This window comes from Etheostoma cragini, chromosome 1 (assembly GCF_013103735.1).
Source record: "Etheostoma cragini isolate CJK2018 chromosome 1, CSU_Ecrag_1.0, whole genome shotgun sequence".
Taxonomy (NCBI): Eukaryota; Metazoa; Chordata; class Actinopteri; order Perciformes; family Percidae; genus Etheostoma; species Etheostoma cragini.
In genome coordinates, this window is record NC_048407.1 from 1,294,143 (window position 1) to 1,321,780 (window position 27,638).

Below are 27,638 nucleotides of genomic sequence, written 5' to 3' on the forward strand. Positions count from 1 at the left end.
CTCACACTGTGGGAAATGCATACACCTGTATACTGTGAAAAAACACAAACTGTGATACACACAGGCTAATGAGATGCCCCTTTTCATACCGCATGAGACTGAAAATGGCATCTGGTAGGAGGTCGATAGTGCATCTTCTCAGAGGACACGCAGCAGCCTTTCTATACCGCCTACTTAAAAAAGAGCACTGCAATGCAGCTTAGACAAGTAATTGCCAATGGACATCCCGAGCAGTGACTGAGCTGTCAACTAACTAATCACATGTCATACATGACACCGTAACAAGGTGATTAGTCCAAATGAAATGCTTTTCAAACAGCGTTCAGAGAACACATCCCAAGTCCTTTTACTCACCGGATCTGATGTTAGTTAATAGAAGCATGGGGGGGGGTCTGCATCAGTTTGAATTATGCAACCTAATAAGCAGTGTTTAAACATGCATATTTAGCCTGCTGTGCATACAAGACTGCCCTCATAACAAAAGTTGCATTGTCAATTTGTTTGCCTTCACGAGTGAGAATTGGAGAAAAATGAGAGGTTATTAGGGAGGTTTTTATGTAAACAAAGTGAAGACTCCACGCACTAATTAGTTAGTGGCAAAGTATATTTACGATGTCCTTAGTTTTTTTCCAGTAAACAAATAGATTCCGTTACCCGCGGCACAAATTCCACCGCTCTGTGGCGGTAAGTAAAGCTCAGAATGAGCACACTATAAAAACTAACAGAATTAATGAAGTTCCAACAGCTCCTCCGGGCCACACCACAAACAGCACAGTGTATAAACTTAACGGCCAAGTTGCCTTGTTGTTTTATTAAAAGACAAACATAAAAAATGACACGGGAAAGATACATCAAACTCTGATGAAATACATTGAAAGTTGCTTTTCAGTAATAGCTTGGGTTGGTGTGCTGCCAAATAAGACGTTACCGGTTCGATTCCCTCGAGGACATTTAAGCCTCCACAATGGAATCCTCTAAACGTTTTCCTGTTGAGAGTCAATTGAGCGGCTCAGCAAAAACATAAATGTGAGCCGAGCTATAAAAGTGAGATACTGTGCCCATATCCTGCATTTGTGTCGGCTCTAGGATATCCGTGGGGGATTTAGGGTTCACCTAACTGGCTTTAGGAAGCCCTTGCTCTCACGTTAAAGCATCTGGTGGAATCTAAGGTTGCATCACATAATATAAGTCTTATGAATCGCATCAGGTGCCACAGTTTGTTTTAGAATATAACCCTTAACAACAAGATTTTTTATGTGCATGCATACAAACTCAAAAAGGGCACAACAGTTTAGAGTTGCCTCAAAATATGTTAGCGTACAGCAGGGCTGTCAAAGGGCCACAGTGGAAAATGAGAATCCTAACAGGGGCATAACAGACATGCTTATACTTATTAATCAAAAAAGTCAAATATCTTTGACTGCATTATTGCATGTGTCATATAGTCTTCTCACTTACAGTTTGGTCCTCAGCCATCATAGAAAAAACACCCAAAACGTCGGAAAAGTGACAAAAACTTGGTGGGGCAAAAAGAATCGTGAACATTAATTGACATGCGGGCCGGATCAAAATCTGAATATTTTCAAACTCTGTGAGGGGCCAGATTTGGCCCATGGGCCTCGGGTTTGACACATGTGCCATAGAGTATAACAATGCTGTAAATACGATATCTGTATTGAATTGAAAGGGCTCAAAGATACACGCTGTCCATGAACATTTACTCATTTGCACTAAACATTAAGTGCAGCTGAGACTAAGTTTTGAATTAGATTTGGTTCAGTGAGTTAACCAACTCACTCCAAAAACAAGTTCTAAAAAGTCAGAAATATGTAATATTGACAGAAGCGTTCTGCAAAGGAAACAACATTCTGCATGAGGAAAATGTAGTTTTGATCAGAGTGTATGAGAAAAGAAGTGTTTTTATACTGTCAGGGACTTAAAATGTATACTGATTGCTGCTGGTGGATTAGCCAGAAAAATATCAAACAAATAAACAGGACTGGACGTAAATCCCTAGTTTACCAATATCGATCACCTCGGCAGTCATTCTAGTGTCTTGTTTACCTCATCTGTGTTGTAAATGATCTGCAGACCAGAGCAGATCATCTCCACCAGATACAGCAGAAACAGAGAAACAGCATCGATCTGCAGAAATGACAGGGGGAGGACAGAGAGGATGAGATACCATTAAAGAAAATGACATGTCACTCGTACCCTGTGTGATATTTCCAGATTCGTCAATACAGCTGTCTTTCATTTTCTACATAGCGTAGCGACTGAGACATGAACTTTTGAAGAGCTATTAAGCCTTTGGCATTGGACTGCTGTCGTCAATAACACAATCTGCTTCATGGCAAAGTTGTGGGAGAAGCAATCACAGCCAAGGACTTAATGTGTATACAGTGTTTAACATCTATACAGCTGGGGTGATTTATGAACTTTTCTTTGTCACAACGTCGTCATTTTGATTTTCTATCTTGCTCTCTTGATGCATTAGCCACCCTTCATTAGAAATGCAGTCTCCATCCAAACGTTACACAACAAATTGACCAGCGTCGATATAATTGACAGAGGAATAAGCCGTTTTAGTGCCAGTATAATTCACATCCAGCTCAGAGGACAAGTCAATTATCCAACCGTACATGCATGTTCAGCAGAGACCGGCTGAAAAAATTAAACATGTCTATGTCCATTGGATGCACATATCTATAACACACACTTTGTATATGCACATACTGCATGTAAAAACACAAATTATTTCTTTTAATTTTTCTTTAATTGAGGTTTGCCTCATTTCTGCACTTGTGTGCTGAAAGGCTGACCTGCAGGTGGTGGTAGTCGTTGTAGGAGTGAACCTCGTCACCCGTGTCTACATCAAACACAGAGTGCAGACACTTGGAGGGGCTGGGATCCTGTTTAAACTGCTCCACCTGGCAGAGAGAAACACAGCGACAGAGAGGACCGGATGAAAAGAGAGGTCAAAGCTCAGCAGGGAGGGGGGGATTTATTTCCTCAGCAAAAGGTACAGTATACCACAGTAGCAGCCTTGAACACATTCAACGACACACCATTGGGAACATTGTGTGTTGAGTTCATGCATGGTAATGAACTTCCTAATCTCTGCTGTAATGTCTGTCATGCTCCAATGGCTGCAGTGTTTTTATGGTATATTGAATTGACCTCCTTGCCTACATTTTTTACATCCCACCATTACACCTCAATTGACACTTCAACTCCTTTCACTGCTTGCACTTCACCAGACTCCTCCACTCCTTTCACTATTTTCACTTGAACTGTTATGCTCAACTTTCTCTTTGTTTAAATTTTATCCGCCTACTTTTAATGCTTGCACTTCAACTGATTCCTGAATTCCTTTCTTTCAATGCTCTTGTTTGAGGGGCCACTTCAACTACTTTCAGTGCCTCCACTTCAACTTTTTCTATCATACCCATCAAAAGCTTAGAAAAATCAAATATTAAGGTGGTTTCAAATATTTGCACTGCAATATTTCAGACTTCAGAACATCTAGCCATTTCTAGTAAGCGTTGGGTTCAAACTAACTTTAAGTACGAGGGCCTCCAACGGAACTGTTCTTCTAAGCCTGATTTTAAGGTAATGTTCAGCTTTCCAAAATGCAGGACTACTACTACTGGTCACAAGTTTGGGGTCACTTGGAAACTCCCATTGCACTCCATTCTAGACAGAATACCAGCTGAGATCAGTTGCATTGTGTTTTTAACCAGGGCAGTTTTCAGATTACGTTATGTGCTTACATAATCGCAAAAGGGTTCTCCGATGTTTTCTCAGGTAGTTTTTTAAAATAATATCAGATTGAATGGTTGCTGATAATGGGAAATGTAGATATTGCATTAAAGAACAGCCCCCACCCAGATCAGCTGGTATTCTGTCTATAATGGACTGGAATGGACATTTGGAAGTGACCCCATACTTTTGACCGGTGATGTATCACACATTCTGTTTGAAATCTGTTGTTTGTCTGATAAATTAAACTCTCTGTCCTATGAGCAATAACCCATAAACTGTCCAACAAAACTGAGTCTCTTCTGAAACATAAAGGTCAGATTTAGGGCAGCCAAAATATGACTTGGTTTACAACAAATCCATAAAAACCGAGAACAACACGTAAGTTGCATATTGTGTTCAGTGAAGTCTCGGTCGGCTTTGTGTGTGCTGCACCGACTCGACTGGGCCGCCGTCGCGTAGAGTTATAAATAATTGTCCCTTTGTCCCATTTTCACCTCATTTGTTTCTCTTCTCTACACCTCTTTCGCAGCTCTCTCCATCATCAAGGCCCCCCTCACTGTCCCCATTTTTCTCTCCCTCCCTCCGTCCCTCCCTCGCCTCACTTCTCCCAGCCCTTTCTATTATTCCGTCTCCCTTTTATTTGTTGTCCCTCTTGGTCTCTATCTCTTTTTTTAGAGTCCATGTATTTCTTCTATTTTCTTTCCTCTGGCACACTACCGTCGCCCACCTTGTTCTCTCTCTCGCTCTCTTTCTCACCTAGTCAGGTCATTTTGGAGACCCTCTGTCCCACTTTTACTTAAATTGCTCTACTTCCTGCCATCCCACAGTGACTGCTATGTGAGTTTGCGTGTGTGTGTGTGTGTGTTCTAGTGAGTGAAAGAGCTACCTCTGCAGCAGCTAACAATAGTTACTGCTGTTTATGTTTTGATAAAGCCTACTTCTGTGCAGAGCTCTCTCTGATTCTCGCTCCAGCAGAGCCACGGTGTCAAGTGTCAACTCTCGGGAGATTCTGATTGGCTCCACACTCCAACTCAAATCTCTTGCATCTCATCAAACCAATAACAAAGAACACAGCAATGACATATTATCACCTCATAAACTTAATATGGCGAACTTGTTGCTTATTTACATTCATCTGGAATGTATTTTTGTCCATGTCACAAATGCAAGCCAAACATTCACTCTCCTTTCAGCTCCGTTTTGGTCTCTACCGCCTCCTGAGGAAAATATATATGTGTTTTTTTAGCTGTCAATTGCTCCACTATGTTCACCAGATACTTGCCAACTTTGACTGATATCTATTTGGTGCAGTCCAGGCACCTTACAGTGTCTTTTAGAGCTTTTTTGCTGAAAACAGCGGTCTGCTTCGGCCAAAACAACACTACGAGAGCGGTGAAAAGTAACAGCTGTACAACTGCAACAACGAGTTACACACTGCTAAAAATGCTCCATAGAGCCTTATAATTCTGCAGACAGGTGATCATTTTCTGAGGGTAAGTTATGACAGGAGACACCTTACCTCACACACCACAGTGTAGTTATTTAATACTTTGTTAATATAAAAAGGTTGATTAAAGCAGCTTTAAGTCTCCAGCAGTGAAGAGGTAGACCTAAGTGAAATTACGTTGGAATAGCAAAGATGGTGGAGTTGCTGTGGAAGATGTGTAGATACTGCAAAGCAAGAGGTGATACTACAGGTACAAGTAAGGGGGAGTGAGTGTCATCATATTTAAAAGGTAAAGATATGTATGTTGTCAGAACAGGTGTTTTCTTAAAAATAAGGTTAGGCGTTAGTGGGGTAAACCTACAGTGAACATGTACATGAACAGGTACCCCTGTCTTCAGTGTTATTTATTTTTATGTTTTATTAAAAAAACATAAACATCTAAAAACAGTTAGAATACACTGAAACACAAGGACGCATCGCAGGACCAAAACATTTTTTTTTTTTTTTTTATTAAATCCCGTCTCCAGTGTTGAAGTCCAATGCTTTTGGACGTAAATAAGAGCATTTTACCCCTTGCATCTTCTGGCTTTCTTTGTGTTCACTTTAGAAGATCGTCCGTACACACCACGCCACTACAGTGGGGCCCAGCTGCTGTATTTGCTCTGTGACATTTGCCCAGCAGTGGCCCCGTGTCAGGTCTCCATTAGAAATGCCATGTTCTCGGTAAGTGTTGGAGACAGGGCCGTAACGAACGCTGCTCTGTGTAATTAACTTTGTAAACGCAGCTTTGTAATTAAGACACGGGAAAGCTTTCCCCTAAATTAGGTCGTCAAGGTTGAGGCAAGATAAAAACAGAAAGGCTTTTTAAAGGCACACAATGTAGACGAGGACGTACACACAGACACAGCCAGCTGCGCTTTTAAAAAATGTCATTTGTGAGAAATATAAAAAAGCATAAAAAGAACGTAGACGATTCTGCTTTGGTTATGCAAAATGGCATGTATGGCCATTTTTTATTCACAGTTTAATCATGCACATGCATCAGGTTTGATGGTGTTGATGTGGTGTGAAATTTCCCAAGCGGAGCAAAGGTCTTTGGCAATTAACAGATTGGCAATTATTAAAGCGTTATGAGTCAAACAACCGGCTCCCATTGTAATATGTGATGAAATGAAAGAGGAACCAGATGTGTCCAGTGATCAAGGTCGGTGTGACTTTGATGAATCGGAGCTCAGATATACACCTTTGATCTGTAATACTATGTGTAATTGCGGGTAGTTTTTATGGAAAAATGCAGCGTGAAAGCAAAAGCTGAGTGGAGGCCGGCAAAAAACTCACCTTATCAGCCTGCCTCATGTAGCAGTAGAGGATCCCTCTCATGCACTTGATGGCAGAATGCTCCAGTTCATGGGTTCGCCCCATATCGTCATCAATGCGTCTGCATGGGGGACGGGGACGGGGACGGGGGGGACAGGGAGAACACACAAGTCAACACAAGTCCCTGTGCAGATGGACACTGCCGCACAAACAGACTCTGGTGTGTTTCACCATTTGGTGATTTGGTCATTTTGGGCCATCAGAGCTTTCAATTGAACTGTGGTGGAACCAAACATCCGGCTCTGAGACCTGAAAAGGCGGTTCTCTACCTCTCTACCAAGCTCATAATTCCTTACTTCATTGTGGGCGCGTCACCTAAGCTGCCCAGTGAATTAGTTGCCTGACATTTAATGTGCTTTTATGTTTACTCCTCTTTATTAATTCCAAAGACATCAGTGTGAACTTTAAAAGAACCAGCACTTAAAAGCATAATGTATAATTAATTTCCTTGGTCCTTACAAACTGAAGTCAGCCAAAGGTGTAAAAGCAACCTTAGTCAATGTAAGTAGGGATGGAACTAACAACCTTTTTTTATCATAAACTAGTCTGCCTAAACACATTTAGAAGTGGCTAAACATTAATATGCAATTTGTAAAGACCTAAAAAAAACCTTAGCCTTACACTCACATCTGTATCATCCCAAATTGTGAGCCCAAACAAAAAAAACTGCATAATCCTGCTGAGCAACCCCTCAGAAGTAAACCACATTACATCTGCACTTTCAAACAAAACGAGACTAGCTCGCCCCTCCCTCCTCCTCATCCTGTCCCCTCCCCCTCCCTTCCATGCTTCTGCGCACTAACCCCCCCCCCACCCCCACCCCCCAACTCCCAAATCCTTCTTGTCTGTTATAGGCTGGAACACTGTTAATGTATGCTTCGTGGTGCAGGTGGGCACAGTTTGTAGACCCTGGACTGTCTACAGAGGCCGCGTTTTTACAGTGTGTTCTAGGAACCGGCAGCTAGCAGATAGTGAGACATTAACTATAATATTATATGTGGAGTTTTCTTTTGAGGGGTGCAAATGTTCCTTCCTGGGACTTATTTTGCAGAGCCAGCTTCGCTGCGTCTGGAGCTTAGCACCGCCCAAGACGACTGTGATTGGTTTAAAGAAATGCAAACAACCAACCCCTGAGCATTTGTTCTCCTATCCAGCGGACTAGCCAGACCTTCCTCCGCAGCGCTGTGGAGATAGGTCTGGCAATGAAAGACTATGGTCTTGCATCAGGAAACCATGGCCAGCCCCGCAGATCTCAGATGCACAGTACAAAGGTTATGCTAATAATGACTTTGGGTATGGACAGAGTAAAGCCAAGCCGCTGAGGTGAAACTTCAGAGGTAAACAGTCCATTAGTCTTTGAGAAGTGACCCTCTACATCAAAAGCGATGGCAGGCAGAAGATACAGCGGAACGCAGCTTTTGATCTCCCACTGTCCTGTTTTTAGGACCTTCATTACCGACTACAAGGCTTCAACACTGTTATATGCATGAGGGGATCCAGCACTGGCCAGGGGTTACAGTAACACACCCAGCTCTTCACATTTTATGACAATTAATCAGCAAAATGCAGTGGGTGTCAGAAAGGTTTGACCACTACTAGTCTCACATTGCCAGACATATCTCCACAGCGCCGCGTGGACATCTACAAGACAATATGAGGGACGCATCTTAGTCCTAGAAGGCTACAACCCACTCAACATTCAAAAAATATATACATATAATAACATATCAAATGTAACAAAATAAAGAATAAAATGTGACTGGGCAACGTGATAGATAAAACTCATCATGTCTACTAGGAGTTTGTGGCAAATCCAAGTTCCACACACACTCAGACACTTACACTCACACACACACACACACACACACACACAGCAGCTAGGCGTGAAGTAAGTAATGGCACTAGCAAAGCCTGTCAGATGAGAATCATCTTAATTAAATCCCAGTGACAATTCTAATAGGAGGCAGCCATGACTGATGATCTGCCGCTGGTCACATCACTGCAGTACACTATTTTTACCCCTCTCTTTTCCTCTGTCATCCCCCCTCCATGTCATTCCCGCGCCTAGTCTTTCTCTCCATCTCCCATCTTTTTTCTCCCTGTCTCTTATCCCCCCATTTGCCCAACTCCCTCTCTAACTCCCACTCCACATCTCTACGTTTAGTACTTCCTTCTCTCTGTATTGTCCCTTTTTCCTCACTGTCTCCATCCATCCATCCTTCCTTCTTCTCTCTCTCTCTCCATCCTTTTCTTCATTCTTTCTCCTGTGTCCTATTACAAGCTAATATTGTGAAGTGCTCTTTCCCTTGAAGCTAATCAACCAGAAAAGCAGGCATCAAGAGCAGGGGTGGTTGATAACGGAGTTTGGGGCCTGTTACACGGTTCTTAGTGAAAGTGAAGAGCGTTCTCCTTGAACCAACAAGATCAAAATGTCAAGAAAGTCCTTCAGATGACAGAGGCAGATTTGAGCGCAGGGTCATTAAGCACAGAAATAGAAGTGAGTGGAACAAAAGCAGAACTCAATGGAGAAGGGATACAGGGGAACGAACCGTAAACCGGTGGAATAAAGGATTACTTGATCTGTTCTTTGTTCTAACGCTCTTTATAAACACATTATAAGTGATCTAGCCATATATTTTAGTGGTGTTTTTACATCACTTTTGCTGTTGTACTGGACAAATATATAGGAGTAAGTGAGCACTCTGTCAAAATGACCATACACTATGTGTTATATCACCTCCAGCTACACACCAAGAATTTAGGTTTAAGAGTGCCGGTGGCTCCAAAGTGACATTACCTCTACTTAAATGACCGCTTGTTTAACCCCTCCCCCTGTTGAGGTGGTATGCATAGAGCAGTAGTTAAAACTTTTTTCCATTCTTTTTAAAATACCAAAAACACAGCAACAAAATGAAAGGTCAATTTGGTGTGTTGATTTTTTTTTTTTTAAATGTGCGGCCATTTTCTTTTTGCTTCCACTTGGGGCTGGTGCTAAGTTGCTTAGTGCAGCTTCAAACTGCAGTAGCTACTGGAGCTGACCTAAGGATGGACAATGGTCTGGTCTAAAAGAGGATACTCTGTGTATGAAATAGTGCATAATGTCGCGGAACTAGAGACCAAGCAAGGCCAATTTACTTGGCCAAGTGCTTAGATTAGTTAGCAATTTGATGTGGTTTGCATCGATGACGATGGTGATGATTGTTTGTGACGTGATATTGTTGGTCTCCGGGGCCACTGGTATTCATGTCACCCCCGCCTCTTTCTGTATTGTATGACTATGTTGTTTTTCATGTATTGTAAACCTTGCTGCAAAACCAGTTTCACTCCAGGGACAAAATAAAGTTGAAAGTTGAAGCAGAGGGTCTAAATCCCAATTCATCAGTTAAAGATAAATGTAACCCTGTACCCATGAAACCCATCCTGCATGGTTTACATGTGAGACTGCAAGAGTGTGTATTTGTGTACTAACCGGTGAGCCATAGCCAGGGCCCAGGCACTGGCAGCACAGAAGAGGGAGTCCCGGACCTTGGCCTCCTTGCAGGTGGAGCATGTTTTGACGGGGAAAAGGCCGGTGGTCGGACTCTGGTAGTTCAGAATGGTTGTCTTGACTAGATTGAATGAGACAGAGAGAGAAAGAGACAGCGGAAGTGTTGACGCAACAGAGCTTGCAAAAAATGGAAATGTTGTTATTATCTACTCAAAGCCACATTAGTTGACACACCTCACTTGTTGTGTGTTACAGGTGTGAAAAAAACAATTGTAACACACAACCATTGATCACTGCCCCATAAGCCTTTTACAAAACCAAACCATTATTCATTACTAGTTTTCACCAAGAGAATGCTGTTTAGTGAAAGCATATACAGTACACCGTCATGCTCCCACACACTTTGCATAACCTTACTCTGTCTGTTTTCACTCCTACACTTCCATCACACCTACGCCAGAAGCATTTTGGATCCAGCTTTTAGATCTTCACGTGTCAGGGCAGATGTGTGGAGCCATTTTTATTCTGATTTGGTGTTTCAGCTGGACATAGGCAGTCTTAGGGTCAGACCGGATAACCAGATGGAGACTTTCAGTGTGTATTTTCTCTACATCTGGGCTTTTTTGTGCGTGGGAATAGGCAATTTCCCAGCTTTCCTCTGAGTTCCTTTTATGCATATTCAAGCTCAATAAAATAAAACAAACTAAATAATGTTAAATTCAATTTGGACCAGGTTGAACAACAACAGACGTTTGGCAGACAACTGTTCTTCTTTGATAAAAGTAAGCAAAAGTTAATGTAGTAAAGTCACTTGGAGAAGAGCTCAGTTCGTGTTGCGTAGCCAAATACAGTAACAGTAAACACTGAGAGTGTGAAAACAGATGGATGTCTGTTCAAGTCGAGCAAAGTGTGAACGGCGACATGGAGAGTGAATGTCTGCGACAGCAAAGAAAAGCAATACTTCTTGGGGGAATATCACTTGGACTCAGGGTGCCATTGTTGCGCTTCAGCTGCACAAGTTGACACGAGTCCGTGTGTGTTCACGTTGCGGTTTGGCAAGAAGCTGACAACACACACATGGAGTTGTGCAAGCTGACTTGCTCTGTGTTATGTGCACACACACTTTACCACCACTTACAGACTTAACTTGGACTCATGTGAGGAGATTTAGGAATCATTTCCATTCCTATATAGCAAATTATACAGTCTAATTTAATGGAATAAGAGGTCTTTAGTGTTGCTGCACAATATATCGTTTTTTATCATCATTGCAACATTTACTGGCGCATTAACCATATCGCAAGATTCAACATAACGTCAACAATGTGTTGCATTGTAGCAGAGCAGCAGAAATGCAGAACGTAGTACACTCTAATATCTGTTTATTTATCACAAGTAATATCTAGAATATTTATCGTGCAGCCCTACTCTTTAGGGATTTCAACTGGAGGACCAGGATTTATGTGAACTTCTCCCCCGCTTGAAGAAACTCGGAGCATAACACTGACTCCTTTCCAGCTGCGATGGTGTTCTTTAGCTGACTTTGACCCCTGGTCTCCCTCTGAGAGACTTTCCTATTCTCACATATATTCAAAAACACACAGCACAACACTGCATGACCGGCAGTGTTTCTTTACTTCTGCACCCGCATCAGAGTGGAAATGAAGACATCACCCAAGGAAACTTCCTCATGTGTAGCACAACTGTGCCTCAAACTTTGACCAAACCCACAAAAACTACACATGCAAATGCAGTGCGAATGTCTCAAGTTCAGTGGTGCAAACAAACTTATTTAGACTCACAGAGGCTACTTTGAATCAGTTTTAGTCTGACCTCAGATGGAAACGTTTCAAATACGAGAACACATCGCTCCGTGTAATTACCTGACCGTTGGCTATCCCTGTCTGAAGTCTTTGTCATCCACAGAAGTATTTGTAAAAAGCCGATCAGACACCCAATTACTGTATACATGGCCAATAGTATGAGTTTTATAGGAGAAGTCTGTAAGGAAACCAGATTTATTCTATCCCCTAGCGCTCTAACAGAAAAATTTAATGACTGTAACCTGGTTACTTAATTGCATGTCAATGCACACCTGTGACTTTTTGTCTGGCGCTACCATGAGGTTCCCATCTTGGGGTTTAAGGGAAATGTCACATCAACTATTGTATGGATTACAATAAAAACCCGTAACAACGTTTGTGTTCCAAACAGGGTGATTTTGAACGTACCAACATCTTTTTGTTATTTTAGTGTTACTGGAATGAAAATAGAAAGCTCTACAGCGGATCATGGAAAAGAAGAGAGACATGTTTTAGCCTTGACACTTAAGGTGTGACTGTGGATGTCTGACTGCACCAAATGGATGAGCAAGGATGAACTAAGATGGTTCAAGTTCACCAAAGTTCATGCTCAGCGTTAGTTACTAAAGAAAGAACAATGGATGAAAGCCCTTAATAAGAACAGATCGGAGCCCTCCAATAATATATGCAGAAAAATTACATACTCAAACAGAAAGCTTCCGGGAAAGTAATGTATCTGTTTAAAAAACACACACACACACACACACACACACACACACACACCTCCTGCAGAGGTCTCCTAACTGATGACTAATCTGTCTGGAGGGATCACTTCATTTTTCATCAGAACATTATGCCGGTGCAAATGACGGGGACATCCATTTTGCACTGTCGTTTGTTACAGAGCAAAAGTCCAAAGCATTTCATTGGCTCATACTGTATTCAACCCTGGACTTATTAAGGAAACTGGACTTGTCAGATGAACCCTAATTAAACTGGGGCATGAGCAAAGACAAATGATTTATTCATTTCTGTGCCCTTGTAAGGACACTCAGTGTCAGCATAGAGTAAATTAAGCGTAAACACGCATGCTAACACACACACACACACACACACACACACACACACACGCACACACGCACACGCACACGCTCCAGATTCATCTAACCAGTAATAGGACAGTGCCTTTGGGTATAGGCTAATTTTGACTGCGGCTACATTAGCGGTAGAATGTGAAAGACTGTGCGATGCATTTGTCATCACACTCCCCAGAAACATGTCGAATTCATAAAGAAACACGAAGAAAGTGTGTACATACTGTAAATTTAATGAAGTCATGATAGTATGGTCGACCTTCTGGCTCCTTTATGTTTTTTTTGGAACATACCTCATGATAACTCAAAATACAGATTGTTCTCTAGTGTTGCTTTAAATAAGATATACAGTACATCATTGATTTCAGTGTCTGTATGATATGAGTTGATGACGAGTATTCAACCATGTAACCACAACCACGCATTCCACGAAAAATTGGCTCAAGTTAAAAAGACCACTTTACAAACACTGCCCATCATGGGGTGGCACCCTTATCATATACAACTATCCATCTGTTAGGCAGCCTTCATAGAATCGAGAGTCAGAAAATGCCTCGTCATTCAATACCGAATTTCAATACCAAAGGAGTAAATCTCATCAGTGTCAGTGATCCAATAAGCTTGCAGCATGCTTCTACCAAGCTCTAATAATGCTTTTGATTGGCTGTCTAACATTAAGCAAGAAAATTGCTAAGCCACAAACATAGAGACAGGACTCTCGTGTGTGATGTATATTGAGAGACTTGACTTCAGTGTAGGTGTAAAGGAGCTAAAAAAAAAAAAAGATTTGTATTAACTTGTGTTATATTCATTTTACCTTGGTATCGGAAAACGTATTGTTAAGGAACCGTTATCGAATTCCCAGTATCAGCATTTTTGCCGATACCAACAATTTTGAAATGCCAAGCCCTGTATACATTAGAGCTTAAAAAATGAAAAATACATATTTTATTATTAATCTAGTGTATACTAAATTATTATTTGAAAAGCTGATGATAAGTTGAGTTGCGGAGCTCTGTCTCTCAATTTGGACCTGGAGAGGACTCTGGGTTTCATCGTCTGCACTACAGGGCTAAAGAAGTCCTCATTAGACGCAGGACGTAAATGATGAGAGTGCTCAACGTTGTTCAGCTAGACTCTGCAAGTTTCTCTGGATGCAAATCAACTGTTGTTGGGGGGCTTCTGCCAAGCCATCCATCAAGCTAATGTCCCACTAAATCAGCAGCTAATGTCTCAGACGCACACAGTCTGCTCCTTACAATGGGCCATTTCACTGCACCGCCAGGGTGGGGGAAATGAGAGAAGATGATGAGAAAATACTGAGAGATAGATTGAAAAGAGAAAAATAATAAAGAGATGAACGATGGAAGGAGTGAGATGATATCTGTACAGTACCACAGCAGATGCTACAGGAAAAAAAATGGAAATCCACACACTGGCGTTCACATTTGTGCCAGCCTCAATAATAAGTTATCTGCCGGTCTACTCCTGCTGACGCTGTCAAAATGTTCCCTGCGATATAACATCTGTAACACGACTTACTGTTGGATGGAAAACAAATACAGTGGCCATAAAAAAGCCATAACAAAACTGCTGACAGAGTAGCAACAGCAATGTAGATTTAATAAAAGGATAGTTCATCCTTTTTGGAAATAGGCCAATTTGCTTTCTTTCCCAGAGTAACATGAGGAGAAAAGATCAATATCTCTCACATAGAAAGCTAAACATAACTCCACCTAAAACCACAAATTATATTTTCTACAACTATATATGTGTACGGATTAAACAACCAAGACATGTTTCTTATTTGGTGAGTTTGAAAAGTTTAGAGAGAGCTGGAATCCTTCTTCCTTCAGACTTTACACTAAGCTAAGCTATGCTAAGCTATGCTATGCTAACAACTCGGCTCAAGCTCCTTATAAACCTATTTCCCAAAATGCATTGAGCCTTTTTAGTGACCAGAGGTACACAGGACACACACAGCATGTGCTTAACCTTGGAGAAAAGCTTTAAAGGGCTAAAAACGGTTTACTTCATTCCTTTTTATTCCAAAAAAAAACTATTATTTTCTATATATATATATACTATATTATAACTACTATAATTTATGGTAGTCCACCTAGTCTGGCAATGCCAGCCCTGTGACCACAGCACTGGGTCAGCGCTACACCGCCTATCTATTCAGGGACAGGGGAGAAACATTGTGGCTGGTTTGTATTTCTATTAAACAGTCATTGTCTCGCATCGCCGGACCTTCCTCCACAGAGGAGGGTCTGGCTAGTTCGTGTGTGTCCACAATTTCCCTACTGTGGGACAAATAATAAAGGTTTTCTTTGTTTTCTTATCTTATCCCCACACAAGCTGTCTCTTTCTCTCTTGCTTTATGCTCTTGCTAAATTAAAGACATGGTATTTGCAGAAAACACTTTTCTCAGGTGTTGTAAACCCTGATGACAGCAGTCAGTTTTTTGAGGAATTAGTCACTAAAACGTAGCGGACTGATTTTAATCGCAAACTCAGCAAAAGATGAAGCCAGTGAGTGTGTAAAATAATCAGAAAATCCAAAGAGACAGAAGGAAAGAAGGAGTTGCAAAAATGAAAAACAAAAAACAACACTCCCCCAACCCCCCCCACACACACACACAAACCCAGGCAACCATATGTTTTTGCAACCAACTCCTAATGCCTATAAAAAGACAAGAGGAACGTGTTTTCTCCACTCCTTACTCGGTGTGAGCCCCCCCCCCCCCAGCCTCCAGTGTCATCAAGACGGAACCAATGGAGTGTGGCCACATTGCCACAAGAATGACAAACTATAGAGGGGTGAGGGAAAGAGAGAAGAGGGGAGACAAAGAGAGAGAGGGAGAGATGATGGAGTGATGAACTATGACAGATAGAGGTAAACCTTTCCTCTTTATAAACTGAAAACAAGTCCGTCTTCTCAACAGCATTGTGTACTTAATACTGCTGGGGGCGGCTTTGCAACAAAACAACCAAGAAAGAGAAAAGGAGGAAAAGTGTAACTGGTTTGATATATCTTTGTCACCCCGACCTCCCTCTCCCCCCCTCGTTCCCTCCCTAACACTGAGAGAAAGCAGGTGTATTGGCAGGCAGGTCTGGGTGCCGGCGATAACAATGTTGGCTTTGTTCGCCGATAGAATTGGACAAGCGCTTCCAGCCGCCACCCCAACACAACAATTAAACAACGCGGCGTTTTTCGACATACTGCAATCTGGCGGAGGCTCTCCTCCGTAAATCTATGTACGGGGTTTAAACCCAGCTGATGCTGGAGGCTACGCTGCGCTCACTGATAACAGCAAATCAGTTCCAGCTGACACCTGTTGCACACTAAGCTTATTGTCTTTTTTTCAAACACACATACACATGCAGCCTAATGAATACCCAGAAACCATACACACAAACCTACAGAGCACACACGCACACACACACACACACACACACACACACAAACACACAAACCTAAAGAGCATGGCACACATACAAACCTACAGAGCACACCCACACACACACTAACACACAAACCTACAGAGCACACACGCACACACACACACACGGAGCATAACACATATACACATACACAAACCTACAGAGCAAGACACACATACATACACACACACACAAACCTACAGAGCACAACGAACATACACACACACACACACACACACACACACAGACACACCGACACAGACAAAAAACACATATTTAAGCCTACACACACGCACACACACAGAAATACACAGACAAACATTCTCTCTCTCTCTCTCACACACACACACACACACACACACACACACACGCGCGCTGCACTGTCATCAGAGCAGACCAATGGGCTGTGTCATATCTGCCAGAAGTGTGTTCATGTGAGAAAATGGTAGACGCAGCCCGGAGCAGACCCTTCCACACAGGACACATTAACAATCCCTCAAACCACACCTGGGTTAGAGACAGCTTCTTTCCTCTTTACTGTTTACTGCTGGCAAAAGCTATCTATCAAGTCTTAAGTAAATCACCTGCCTGAGCCCAGTCCTGACCCAAAGCTGGGATTTGGCTGTGTTGTTTGTCTCAGTAAATGTTATTTTTCCTTTCAACTGTGCATAGCCTTTATGGAATGTACATCAGTTTGACATTGGTTTTTACGCGATTTATAAAAGGTGGGCATACAAACACCCTGTATGGTATAATATACATTCTGAGGTAATGAAGAAATTTGCAGCTATGATTTCTTTTCCCTCTCACAGTCCCACCTGAGTGTGACTGACTGAGCCATTTGCTTTGACTATTCCCACTTGTAAAAACATTGGGACATGCATAGACCATAAGGACATGGTCTATGGTGGCCTTTCCTACGGCCTTTGCTGTAAAATGCGGCAGGATCTTGAAGCCTAGTATGAGTAGTATTAGTATTAGTATTGGGGGGGAAGAGTAACTCAGTCAGTAGGAAGTTGGGAACTGGAGAAACGGACCAAAGTATGGTGGTGGACTGGTAGCTGGAGAGGAGCCTGTCCACCTCCTGGGCACTGCCAAGGTGCTCTTGAGCAAGGAACCACCAACTGCTCGGGGAGCCTTTCCATGGGCAGCCCCCCCCCCCCCACACACACACTGACATCAAACTGAAAACATTGGAATTTCCCCTTTTAGGATTAATAAAGTATACATAATTATTATTATTATGAAGGCACTTTAAGGTGCGCTTCTGTCAAATTCAGCTGAAAGAAATGCTGATTTATGTCACTTTAAAATAGCTCTTAGTCCTGTGAAGAGAAGGCCATGCTTCTTGTATGTCCTATAATTCCTTAAAAGTCACAGGTAGAGCTCCAAGCAAGCATGACATGTGTTAGGACTCTATTCTTCTACAGTACGGCATACCAGCATTATAAATGAAGGTACGTATTACACACACACTACTTACAAAAAACTGGGCATAGTTTTTTTTAAAGATGTATGATAACACATTATTTGTGTTAATAGGGAACACAACCAGTAAAACAATATCAATGCACTGAAAGCTACGATATTACTCTTCAGATCATGTCCAGATTTTCCTGCAGTACTGCACAGTACATTTTTTGCACACTTCAACAAGTGCAACTGAGAAATGTGTAGCGTATGTCCACAGTGACCCAATCAGCACAGATCCTGGGGGACAGAATCCTGAGCCGCATGACCAGAATCTAACAGCCACGCACAGCCAGACACAACGCATGATCCATGATTCTGCACACCGGAGCCAACTCTATCTGCTCAGAAGAAGAAAATATTTACAAGGGGACTTCTAGTTTGTCATCACAAGGCAAACATATACTAAAATGTATTATATTGCAACCTCACCTTATACTGTTTCTTATACCCCATACTATACCCTAACTTCCCATATTAACTATGCTGGGCTAACTAAGCTGATGTAGATATTATATTTAAGGCATTGAGGGGCAAATATTCCATAATAACCTTTCAGCATTTTGTAGTTCAAGTGGTCTGAGAGAAAACTAGACTTCTGCACCTCCTCTGGTTTCTACGGTTAAGAAATCTAGCCCGACAGGAGACTTTGGCCAATCACAGTTCATTTCAGACAGAGACACAGAGAGAGAGAGAGAGAGAGAGAGAGAGAGAGAGAGAGAGAGAGAGAGAGAGAGAGAGAGATTGTTTTATACCTACGGAGAGCATTTCTATTGGCTCTTCTGCAGCCTGAGAGGGCAGAGAGACATCTGAACGAAGAGGTCTCACGCTTGTCATTTTCTTTGCTTCCTACCTACCAGAGCTTTAATATGTTGCAGGTTTTTTGAGTCATTTTGCATTCTATATAGTATATTGCACTTAAAAGCTGTACCCTTCACCTAATTCAAATAAAATTAATAAATAAACTGAAATTTTACTTCTAAATGTAACAACGCCTACAACTTTTGGATGAAGTCAAGTTGTTCCTTTTTTGTTTCACTGGGTCTTCTGGTCCTCATGACTTCTTCTTCTCCTCCAGACACTGAGGCTTAGTGTGTTGTGGACGCAGGAATGGAACCGTCATTAATTCTAGTAGTTAAACCCCAAGTCAAACCCTCTGACACAGAGACGTCTGTCAATGAACAGGCAGAGCTCCGTTTGTAGCAGGAATACTGGCACCGAAGTGCCAAATTTGAAAACAATATGCAAACTTTTCAAATTTGGAGTTGAACCGTCTGCCAGACTAATGGCCCAGTCACACAGGAGGACAGCACTATTTCATAGCAAATGGAATCATCACTTCTATTTTAAAGCTGGTTTCAATGTGTTTACATCCAAAAGGATGCTTACAGCAAAGTCTGAAATCCAGGATACTATGGGTGCATCCGAGGTCTCTTTTCTGATGGCTCCTCGTCTCCTCGGTCCTCGCTTGAACCACAAGTTGTTCTCTTCATTTTTGGCTCTTATTCCGGCCATGAGGATTGAGGACCGAGGAGGAGTCATGAGCGAGGAATAAAAGCAGCCGTCCCGGGAGCCACGCATTTGAAAGCCGTTGCTTACTCTGCTTATACAGCTGACAAATGTGAGGAAAGCACGTCTCATCCCTATAGAAACAAACTCACTTGTTTCCTCTCTCTTCCCATGACGTTCCTCGGTGGGATTTAAGACTAAGGAGCTAGACTAGGAAGGGAAGCAAGTGGAGGAAACGGGGGACCCAATTTAAGGGAACTGAAGTGCACCTTGTATGGTTCCCAGTGTGTCAGATGGGCGGGGCTTCTTTGTTGCTGGCAGTCCCAGCTGCAGGTAATTTACTAATCAGTAATAATGTGTATGTGTCTCTCTTCACTGACTACACCTACCAGAATCATCACCTGAATAGGGTAGCAGGAACTATTCGTAAATCAGGGATGACTACTTGTATTTTTATCTTCATTCATGGCAAACTATGTGTTTCAGAATTTGCAGTATTCATGTAGTTTACAATGAGGGGGAAATGTAAGATTATGCATGACGTTTTGTAATTTTAGGTGGATTTTAGATGTTTTGGGGACATTTTCATATAGAATGTAAAACCTTCTCACATAATTCTCAAAACAGCATTCAAGTGCTGGTCATATGGATATGTTGACCATATTATTTTACACTTTATTTAAACATTGTTTTAGCAAGCGTTTAAATCTGTCGGTGTGCAACAGTTCCACAAGACAGTTTGTGTAAAAAATGAGTAATAACTCAGCTCTATATACTAGTTTATGTATGCGCTTTTTTACAATGATGTGTCAATCTCCTTTACTAAATGCTAAAATCCTAACTAGTGTAAGTTAAATCTTTCAAAAAAGAAGAGTCGGTGCAACCAGCTCCTGGTTCTTTAATACTTGTTCAGTAAAAAGAGAGTGTGTCCACTCTATTTGCATTTGATATTGCTAATATGTTTGAGAAATAACAAACAATAACACGTACATAACTCATCCGGCTGGATATAGAAAGCCAGCAGAGAGCACCAAAACCTGGCAACGGCCCCGGTTTCTTTTGGCCTGTCATCGAGCTCCTCACAGAATGAACGTGCATCAGCAGCAGCTGATAAGATCTGAGGGTTAGCTCCACCTAAAAACCAGTCGCTGCTCGCTGAACGTTTTCTACATTGTTCTTTGCTTATGAGACAGAGAGAGGACACATAGAAGATTCATAACAGAATTATGTATATATCCAACCCAGGTCAGTCATTCGTACCAGCGCAACCAAAAAAACTGTTTCCCAAACACACATATGAACTCTAGAAAGCTGAAGCATTTCATCTGTTTATGTTTTCATATAGTTGTGAATCCCAAAAAATAGCAGGTTAATGGGTCAAACTGTGTGTGTGTGTGTGTGTGTGTGTGTATAAGGGGCGGGATGGGATCTTCCCTACCTGGTGTCTACCATCCTGTCCTTGAACAACCCCCCCAGCTGAGTGCAGTGCAGCGCCGAATCAGAAATTCAGGTCAGCGCACGCTGGGTGAGCCGTTGCTTCTGAACCCCCCCCCCCCATCTTTTACCCTGCAGCTTTTACCTCGCCAGACGGGAACCATTTCAGTCTAAACAACATTGTAGAGTTTGTCTCCAGGCTGTAATCACTACACCCAAGGCTGCAATTTCAGTTCAATACAAACAACTGCTGGCTTTATCTCTGTATACATTAACTCAACAGTGTGAGCATGTGTTTGGGTGGGCCTTAAAGAAAAATGGTCAATCCCTGGAACACAGCATCAAGAACAACCTGTATGTACAACCGCACATACAGTACACTGTACTTGGTACAACGATTCACAGTAGTGCTTAGCATATATCTACTAAACGTAAGGTGACCCCTGCCTCATACCATTGATCAGTTAACAGTGAATACATGTACTCACCAGCATTGTAGTAACGGTCCAGCTTCTCCCATAGGGGCTCATCATCCCGCTGGAGAGTGGACAGCTTGAGAGGTTCATAGATGGAACCTGAGGGAGGATGCATTTGGTACACACAAACTTTAAAATGTTACTGCTCCAAATACTAAAAGGTAACTTTCATAGTTGGCTTATAAATCCTTAGAAAAAACTAACAAAAGTATTCCCAATCATGTCTCCTCAGCTTAATTAACATTCAGCCTTCATGACTAAACTGGACTGAGGTCAAATTGATAAAAATTGCCTTAATTACAATTCATTTGAGAAAATACAAAGCAGGGGGAATAGAAGAACAACGCAGACACATGCCATCAGTAAATTCAGTTTTTCACTGCAATGCACTGCTTCACAAAGGGCTCAGCACAGAAAACAATATTCAGGCCCCAAGCTGAAAATCAAAATGCTGTTGTAGCTCGCCCCAGATATTTCCTCACATTTTCCTCTGAGCTGAGAGAGAGACGCCGTTTGAGGGGAACCCCCCATCTGCTAGCCTTTCTCTATTTTCAGACACTTTTCCCTCTGCTCAGATTTGCATTTTAATAGGTTCGACCTTGGGTCAATACCACAGGTACTAAAAAATTCACATTGTGGCTGAAATTAGCATAATTTCCATCAGCTTAAAAGTTGCAGGGGACAAAGCCAATCCATCTCTTTTTTTTGAGATAACACTTTGAAAGAGCATAGAGGAAGTTAAATATTACAATTTTAATTTCTAACATAAGATCAGACAAATGTGGGTAGCTAGTGTTTGGCTGGTTTTAAACAATCCTAACTTCATTAACGCAGACCTCTGACCCTAGTAGAGATACAGTATGCTATGTGACTTTATTAATACTGTAATGTATATCCATTTGGTGTCACTTCCTACCCTGTCAAGTAACAAAAAGATTAAAACATGAAGCTAAACCAACATAAGACAAACAGGAGATTATGGGTCATATTACACTAATTTGCACATTTGGTTTGCCAACAGACCAACAAAGATCAGAGTGTTACTCTGTATGTTCATATATTTAAAGAACAATATCATTATGTTGTGATCTAGATATGGCTAGTTGCCTCGGCAAAATTAGGATATAAAGTAGCCAATATGGAGTCATTTATGATGTCAGCTTAAAAACATATTCATTTCAAGATGAGCACGCTATACATTTTACTATTTGTGATTTCCAGTTCACAACATATAAAGGCAAACCATTGTTCCTGTTCATTACATAACTATGCTGTGTGATCAATAATAACCTCCTTATGTCCAGATAACACAACTATTTTCTTGGGATCTTTACCCGGGTCCTCTCTGGCCTTCTGTGTGCGGCTGACTGCATTGTGTTTCCTAACATACGCTCCCAGAACTTACCAAGTCTCTGAATGTTCCGACGAGGCCGGGCACTGGCGGCCATTCTCAAAAGGCGAAATTAAGGCCAATCGTCTCGCTCAGCTAAATCACAAATCTACAGCAATTCAGAGGAAGGAGTTAGTAGCACAGAGTTAGCTTTTAGACATGCACAAATCAACGATGAATTACACCCTGTGTGATGATGATGATGATCATGAACAGCATGCAAGGATTTGCATGACATTGGATTTGCTTTGGAATTAGGGCTGCACAAGTTTTTAAGTTTTTCATTTTTAATTTGGCATTGCCATATCAACCGCCACAATGACCACGTTGTGAAAGACTGCATCATATCGCCAGAGGCACTGAGAGAGTGAGTTTGAGTTGGTTGAAATATAATATCATCATAAAACTCCACTTCTCTTTTTAGTAGAGCACTTTAGAGTCAAAGCAGTGTTCAATTTATTTAATAAAATAAAGTTGGAAAGGATTTTCTTTCATTAGTTTTAAACTTAACAAGCAATTGGTTGTATTTTAGCATAATACTGAGAGCAGCAGAACAGAGTATGTGTTATTACCTGTTTATTAATCTCAACTAATATATTCACACTACTACAGATGTACTGGAGCTCTCAAAACGTATCTGTTAGTCTGGCTTTTAGTACGTAGCTGTGGTGGGACAATTCCATAATTCTGTTTCTTTGTAACCTTTTCAGATTTTAATTACTGTTCACTCTTCTTATTGTATGATTTGTGTTTTTACTCTCGGTTTCTGATGTTAAGCCCTTTGGATACCTGCTATTTAAGGATACCTAATAACATCTGGCTAGGGGACTGCCGATGAAAATAAGCCTACGGCTAACTCGGGTACGCTTACATTTGCTTTGAATGTTGATCAGTGTACATTGTCCCCTTTTCAAATAAACAAATAAATGAAAAATGAAAATGAAAACGCTGATTGCTGTAAAGTGATATAAAAATACATGTTGATGGATTTTTTTTATTGCTATCATTATGGCAATATTCAGCAACGTTATAGCACGTCGATCGCATATTTTCCTCAAATCGTGCAGCCGTATTAGGAATGCAAGTTATTTTAACACTTGAGAGAGGCATGATGATTTAACATAATGTGGTAATTATCAGAAGAACTTTGAATATCTCCATCAGTAAATTAGGACATCACTTGACTGAATATTGCCCTTTATGCTACGCTATGGTCTCAGAATGATGCACTGCTGTGTTAATACTGCCGTCAAATGAAATGAGCTAGGATGCACCTTATTAAACGCTTTAATTCATGGAAAGAATTAGAATATTTGAATATTTATTTTCTACTAGAAAATATCTACCAGAATATTTATATGGAATCTTTGTTTAATACACACAAAAAAGTATTACTACAGCCAATAAAGTATGGCTAAACAACATTTACAATCACTGGAGTCCTTCTTAAATACATGTACAGGCTAATGTGTAAGACTTGATTATAGTGCATCAGTTGTCTCACACAAACCACAGGTGTTGTCTACATGTGGTGATACACAACAGTTATTGAGATGTCGTTATCCTTGCATTGTATTGTATAACAACTTTCAGATTTTAGGATATTATATTATTACAGACTGACGACCAGTGCAAGGATAGCAGTCTGCAGAATCAACAGGCCCTCTAATCACACACACACACACACACACACACACACACACACACACAGAGACACACACACACACACACACACACAGACAGACAGACAGACACAGACACAGACACAGACACACTCACACACACACACACACACACACACACACACACACACACACATAACATAGACAGATAGTGCAGTTAACTATAGGTGAGATGAAACAGCGAAAGGCAACTTGTTGATGAGATCTTAAAATAGCCCCTGAGTGCTGCACATGTACACCTCTGACCTTTCATGCTTGCACCGTGACTACAGTCAGTGGACAAATGTAACGGGCACATCAAACCAAGCTGAAGCCCGCGTACACACGGACAGTGTCACCCAAGTACCGGCACAACAGAAACAACCATGCGGGGCACAGTGCACCGTGTCCTGCGAGGTAAGAAGTCTGACCTGATCTGTTTGACCGGGCTTTGAATTCCAGGAGTTTCCAGCCGACATCTGCTAGGCTCGCCATGTTTACCCTATTGTGTCAAATTCGCTGGCAAGTTAAAGGATTTCCGCTATTGTCCTTCAAAATAAAACAGGTAGTAAGGCTCCCGGTCACCAATCGTTATAAACAACAGAAATTTCAATAAGTTATTCTTTTATTATTACAGTAAAACGTGTCACACCATATTAATGAGTATTCGTGTCTTGTGCTTGGTATAATGTTTCACTTTATTTATGTCTGATCTTGAATATGTCTTTTATTCTGGAAATAACGTTTCCTCGCTTCCGAGTTTGCGCAACGTGAATCTTTTTAACTTGATACATTACCAACTGACAAACTGGCCGGAGCACGACACTGACGTAAACGAGGAAACTCTAATATGGGATTGTTTAGAATTATTTCTTCACATTGCTTTCACCTCTTTTTAATGTAATGAAATAATCACAGCAGCTGTCTAAATCTAAAATGTATATTGAATGGAATAAGTCATTTAATCAAGGCAGCTGCTATTTCAGCCTGTCGTAAAGCTGTGTGCCGTATTCCAGTCGGTGTTGTTGTGAGGAGCAGCACTAGAAGAAGGATGTGGATGTTCAAACTCAATATTTTGGCGTTTTTGTTAGTTTTTGTGGGAAAACATAATGCATTGGCTCTCCAGGATGTAACGGCCGAGCTCTTCGGGGCCGAGAATCATGGGACGGTGGCCGCGTTTGGAGACTTCTACGCGGATAAACAGACCGACATCTTCATCATCAGAGACAGTATGCTAATGCTTCCGCAACGTTACCTCGCTTCCTGTGCTGCTGCTAGCTAGCTCGCGAATCAATTGCTCGCGCAATTAATGAATAGGGTTTTTAATAATATCTACTGCTGGTTTTAATTTATGGATATCGCGATAAAACTTGTCTAAATTGTAAAAAAAAAAAAAGAAAAGAACCGCCCCTAAGTCCATAATGATGTAACTTTACAGTGCAATATATTATATTAATGTTACAGTAGTAGTAGTACTACTAGTACAAGTCCTTTCCTTGTCTCTTTGTTGGATGACGCTGACTTCCATGCCTTGGTTTTTACTCTTTCAGAGTCCCAACTGTTGATATTCTTGGCTGACTCGAAAACCCCTTACTTCAAGCCCAAAGTGAACATCACGAAGGATGTTCTCCCAAGGTACATGGCACTTCCGGTTCACACTTTCAAACACAGTCTGTTTTCCATGCAGTTACACATGTATGTAACATGGCATGTCCCAGTTTCCTTGCGTCTGTCAGGACTGAGAAGGTGACTCTTGTTTCAGGGTGGTGTACTCATGTGTACTCTTTAGGAGGGAGTAGTTGTACAGTGGCTTGAGAAGGTTTACCCCCCCCCATTTTGGAAACTGATCTTAATGCCTTAAATTTTATAAATTTAGGAAAGTCATTTTTTTTTTAGTTCAAGGTTGGACTGCTATATCATGTAGTCTTCTTTGTGTTGAATCAGACGTCCGTCTCACGCCTTCACCTTGTGCAAATTATTGCTGCTTGCTTTTGTAACAAATACATCTAGACGTGCACACATTCCTCCCGTTCTCTACGCCCTGCAGTGGCTCCCGGGGCGTTTCCGCATAGATTTTAGGATTTTCATGTTTGTTTTAAGGCTTTAAATGGTCTTTCCCCAAAGTATTTGTCTGAGATTTTAACTTTGCGGGGGCACAACCGGTCATGGCGGTCTTCACGTCAGTTGGTTTTAGAAGTCCCGAGGTCCAGGTTTAAACATTGGGGTCATCAGGCTTTTGCAGTTGCTACCCCGAGACTCTGGAACAAGTTTCTTTGTACCCTTTCCTGATTTTTATCAATTTCACATTTTTATTATTATTATTATTATTATTATTATTATTATTATTATTATTATTATATTATATTTTTAAAGGCCAGCTATTTCATGGATCAGGATCCTATGCATCCTGATAAAGTCTCCCCCCCCCCCCCCCCCACACACACACACATCCTCACATACCCATCAGCATACATAGAGATAGGCATGGGGAACTTTCCATAAAATCATCTCTCAATGCAAGTCAAACCAGCTGTTAAGCTAACTGAGACAACCCCATGATGATGTGGAGGGGGGGGATTTTAATTCCAAAGGCTGAGAGAACTGTATCAGGATGCATAGGATCCTGATCCATGAAATAACTGGCTTTTAAAAATAAAAATGTGCCTGCTTCTATGGGAATTTAACAAGGGGGGGGGGGGGGGGGTATACTTATGCCGCCTGTATTTTAAGGAAGAACATTTATGAATTTACAATACATTATTCATTCAAAAATAAAATTGTTGTGCTTAAAAGGGTGGATTTTCCTTCTTTTTTTTAACTAACGCATTAAGCTCAATTTCCAAAAGATGTTTATTTATTCCTTTTTTAATCTTTAGCCTGGGTGTGTTAACTTTCCCAAGTCACTGTATATTAGAGCAGAGCAGGAGCACTGTGTCATTGGTTCCCATTTGAATTCATTCTTCCTGTTCAGGGACACGGTCATCACCGGTGTGGTCCCAGGGGACTATGATGGAGACTCTCAGATGGATGTCCTTCTTACAGCGCAGATCCAGAACTCCGAGAGGACATCTGTTCTCATATTTTGGGGGACCAACCAGACATTAGGTACCTTTTTTTTTTTTTACAGTGTTAAAGGGTGGGTGGAGGCCAGAGAACATGGATGAAAGATTTATTTAGCTCAATACTATTTTTTTTCAAATCAATTTTAACAAAAAGAAATATTCCACATCACGGTACAAATTTCTGTATATTTTATTTTTATATCTATTTTTAGTTTTTT

The 27,638-nt window shown here is 41.3% G+C and overlaps 1 protein-coding gene across 2 annotated transcripts in view; it reads right to left on the minus strand.

Moving 5' to 3' along the window:
* LOC117956916 (phosphorylase b kinase regulatory subunit beta-like) overlaps nucleotides 1-24,897 on the minus strand; it is a 44,344-nt gene extending 19,447 nt beyond the window's left edge. The window contains exons 1-7 of one of the 2 annotated variants that reach the window (XM_034892385.1): nucleotides 24,790-24,877; nucleotides 22,713-22,806; nucleotides 21,320-21,406; nucleotides 10,059-10,197; nucleotides 6,551-6,650; nucleotides 2,823-2,930; nucleotides 2,065-2,145 (exon numbers count right to left, since the gene is read on the minus strand). In XM_034892385.1, the coding sequence (XP_034748276.1) occupies nucleotides 2,065-2,145; nucleotides 2,823-2,930; nucleotides 6,551-6,650; nucleotides 10,059-10,197; nucleotides 21,320-21,406; nucleotides 22,713-22,755 (558 nt within the window). In that variant the 5' untranslated portion in view covers nucleotides 22,756-22,806; nucleotides 24,790-24,877. Of the gene's footprint in view, nucleotides 1-2,064; nucleotides 2,146-2,822; nucleotides 2,931-6,550; nucleotides 6,651-10,058; nucleotides 10,198-21,319; nucleotides 21,407-22,712; nucleotides 22,807-24,789 lie in introns of both variants that reach the window. The other variant, XM_034892305.1, reaches the window with a different exon arrangement.
* Between the last annotated feature and the right edge of the window lie 2,741 nt (nucleotides 24,898-27,638).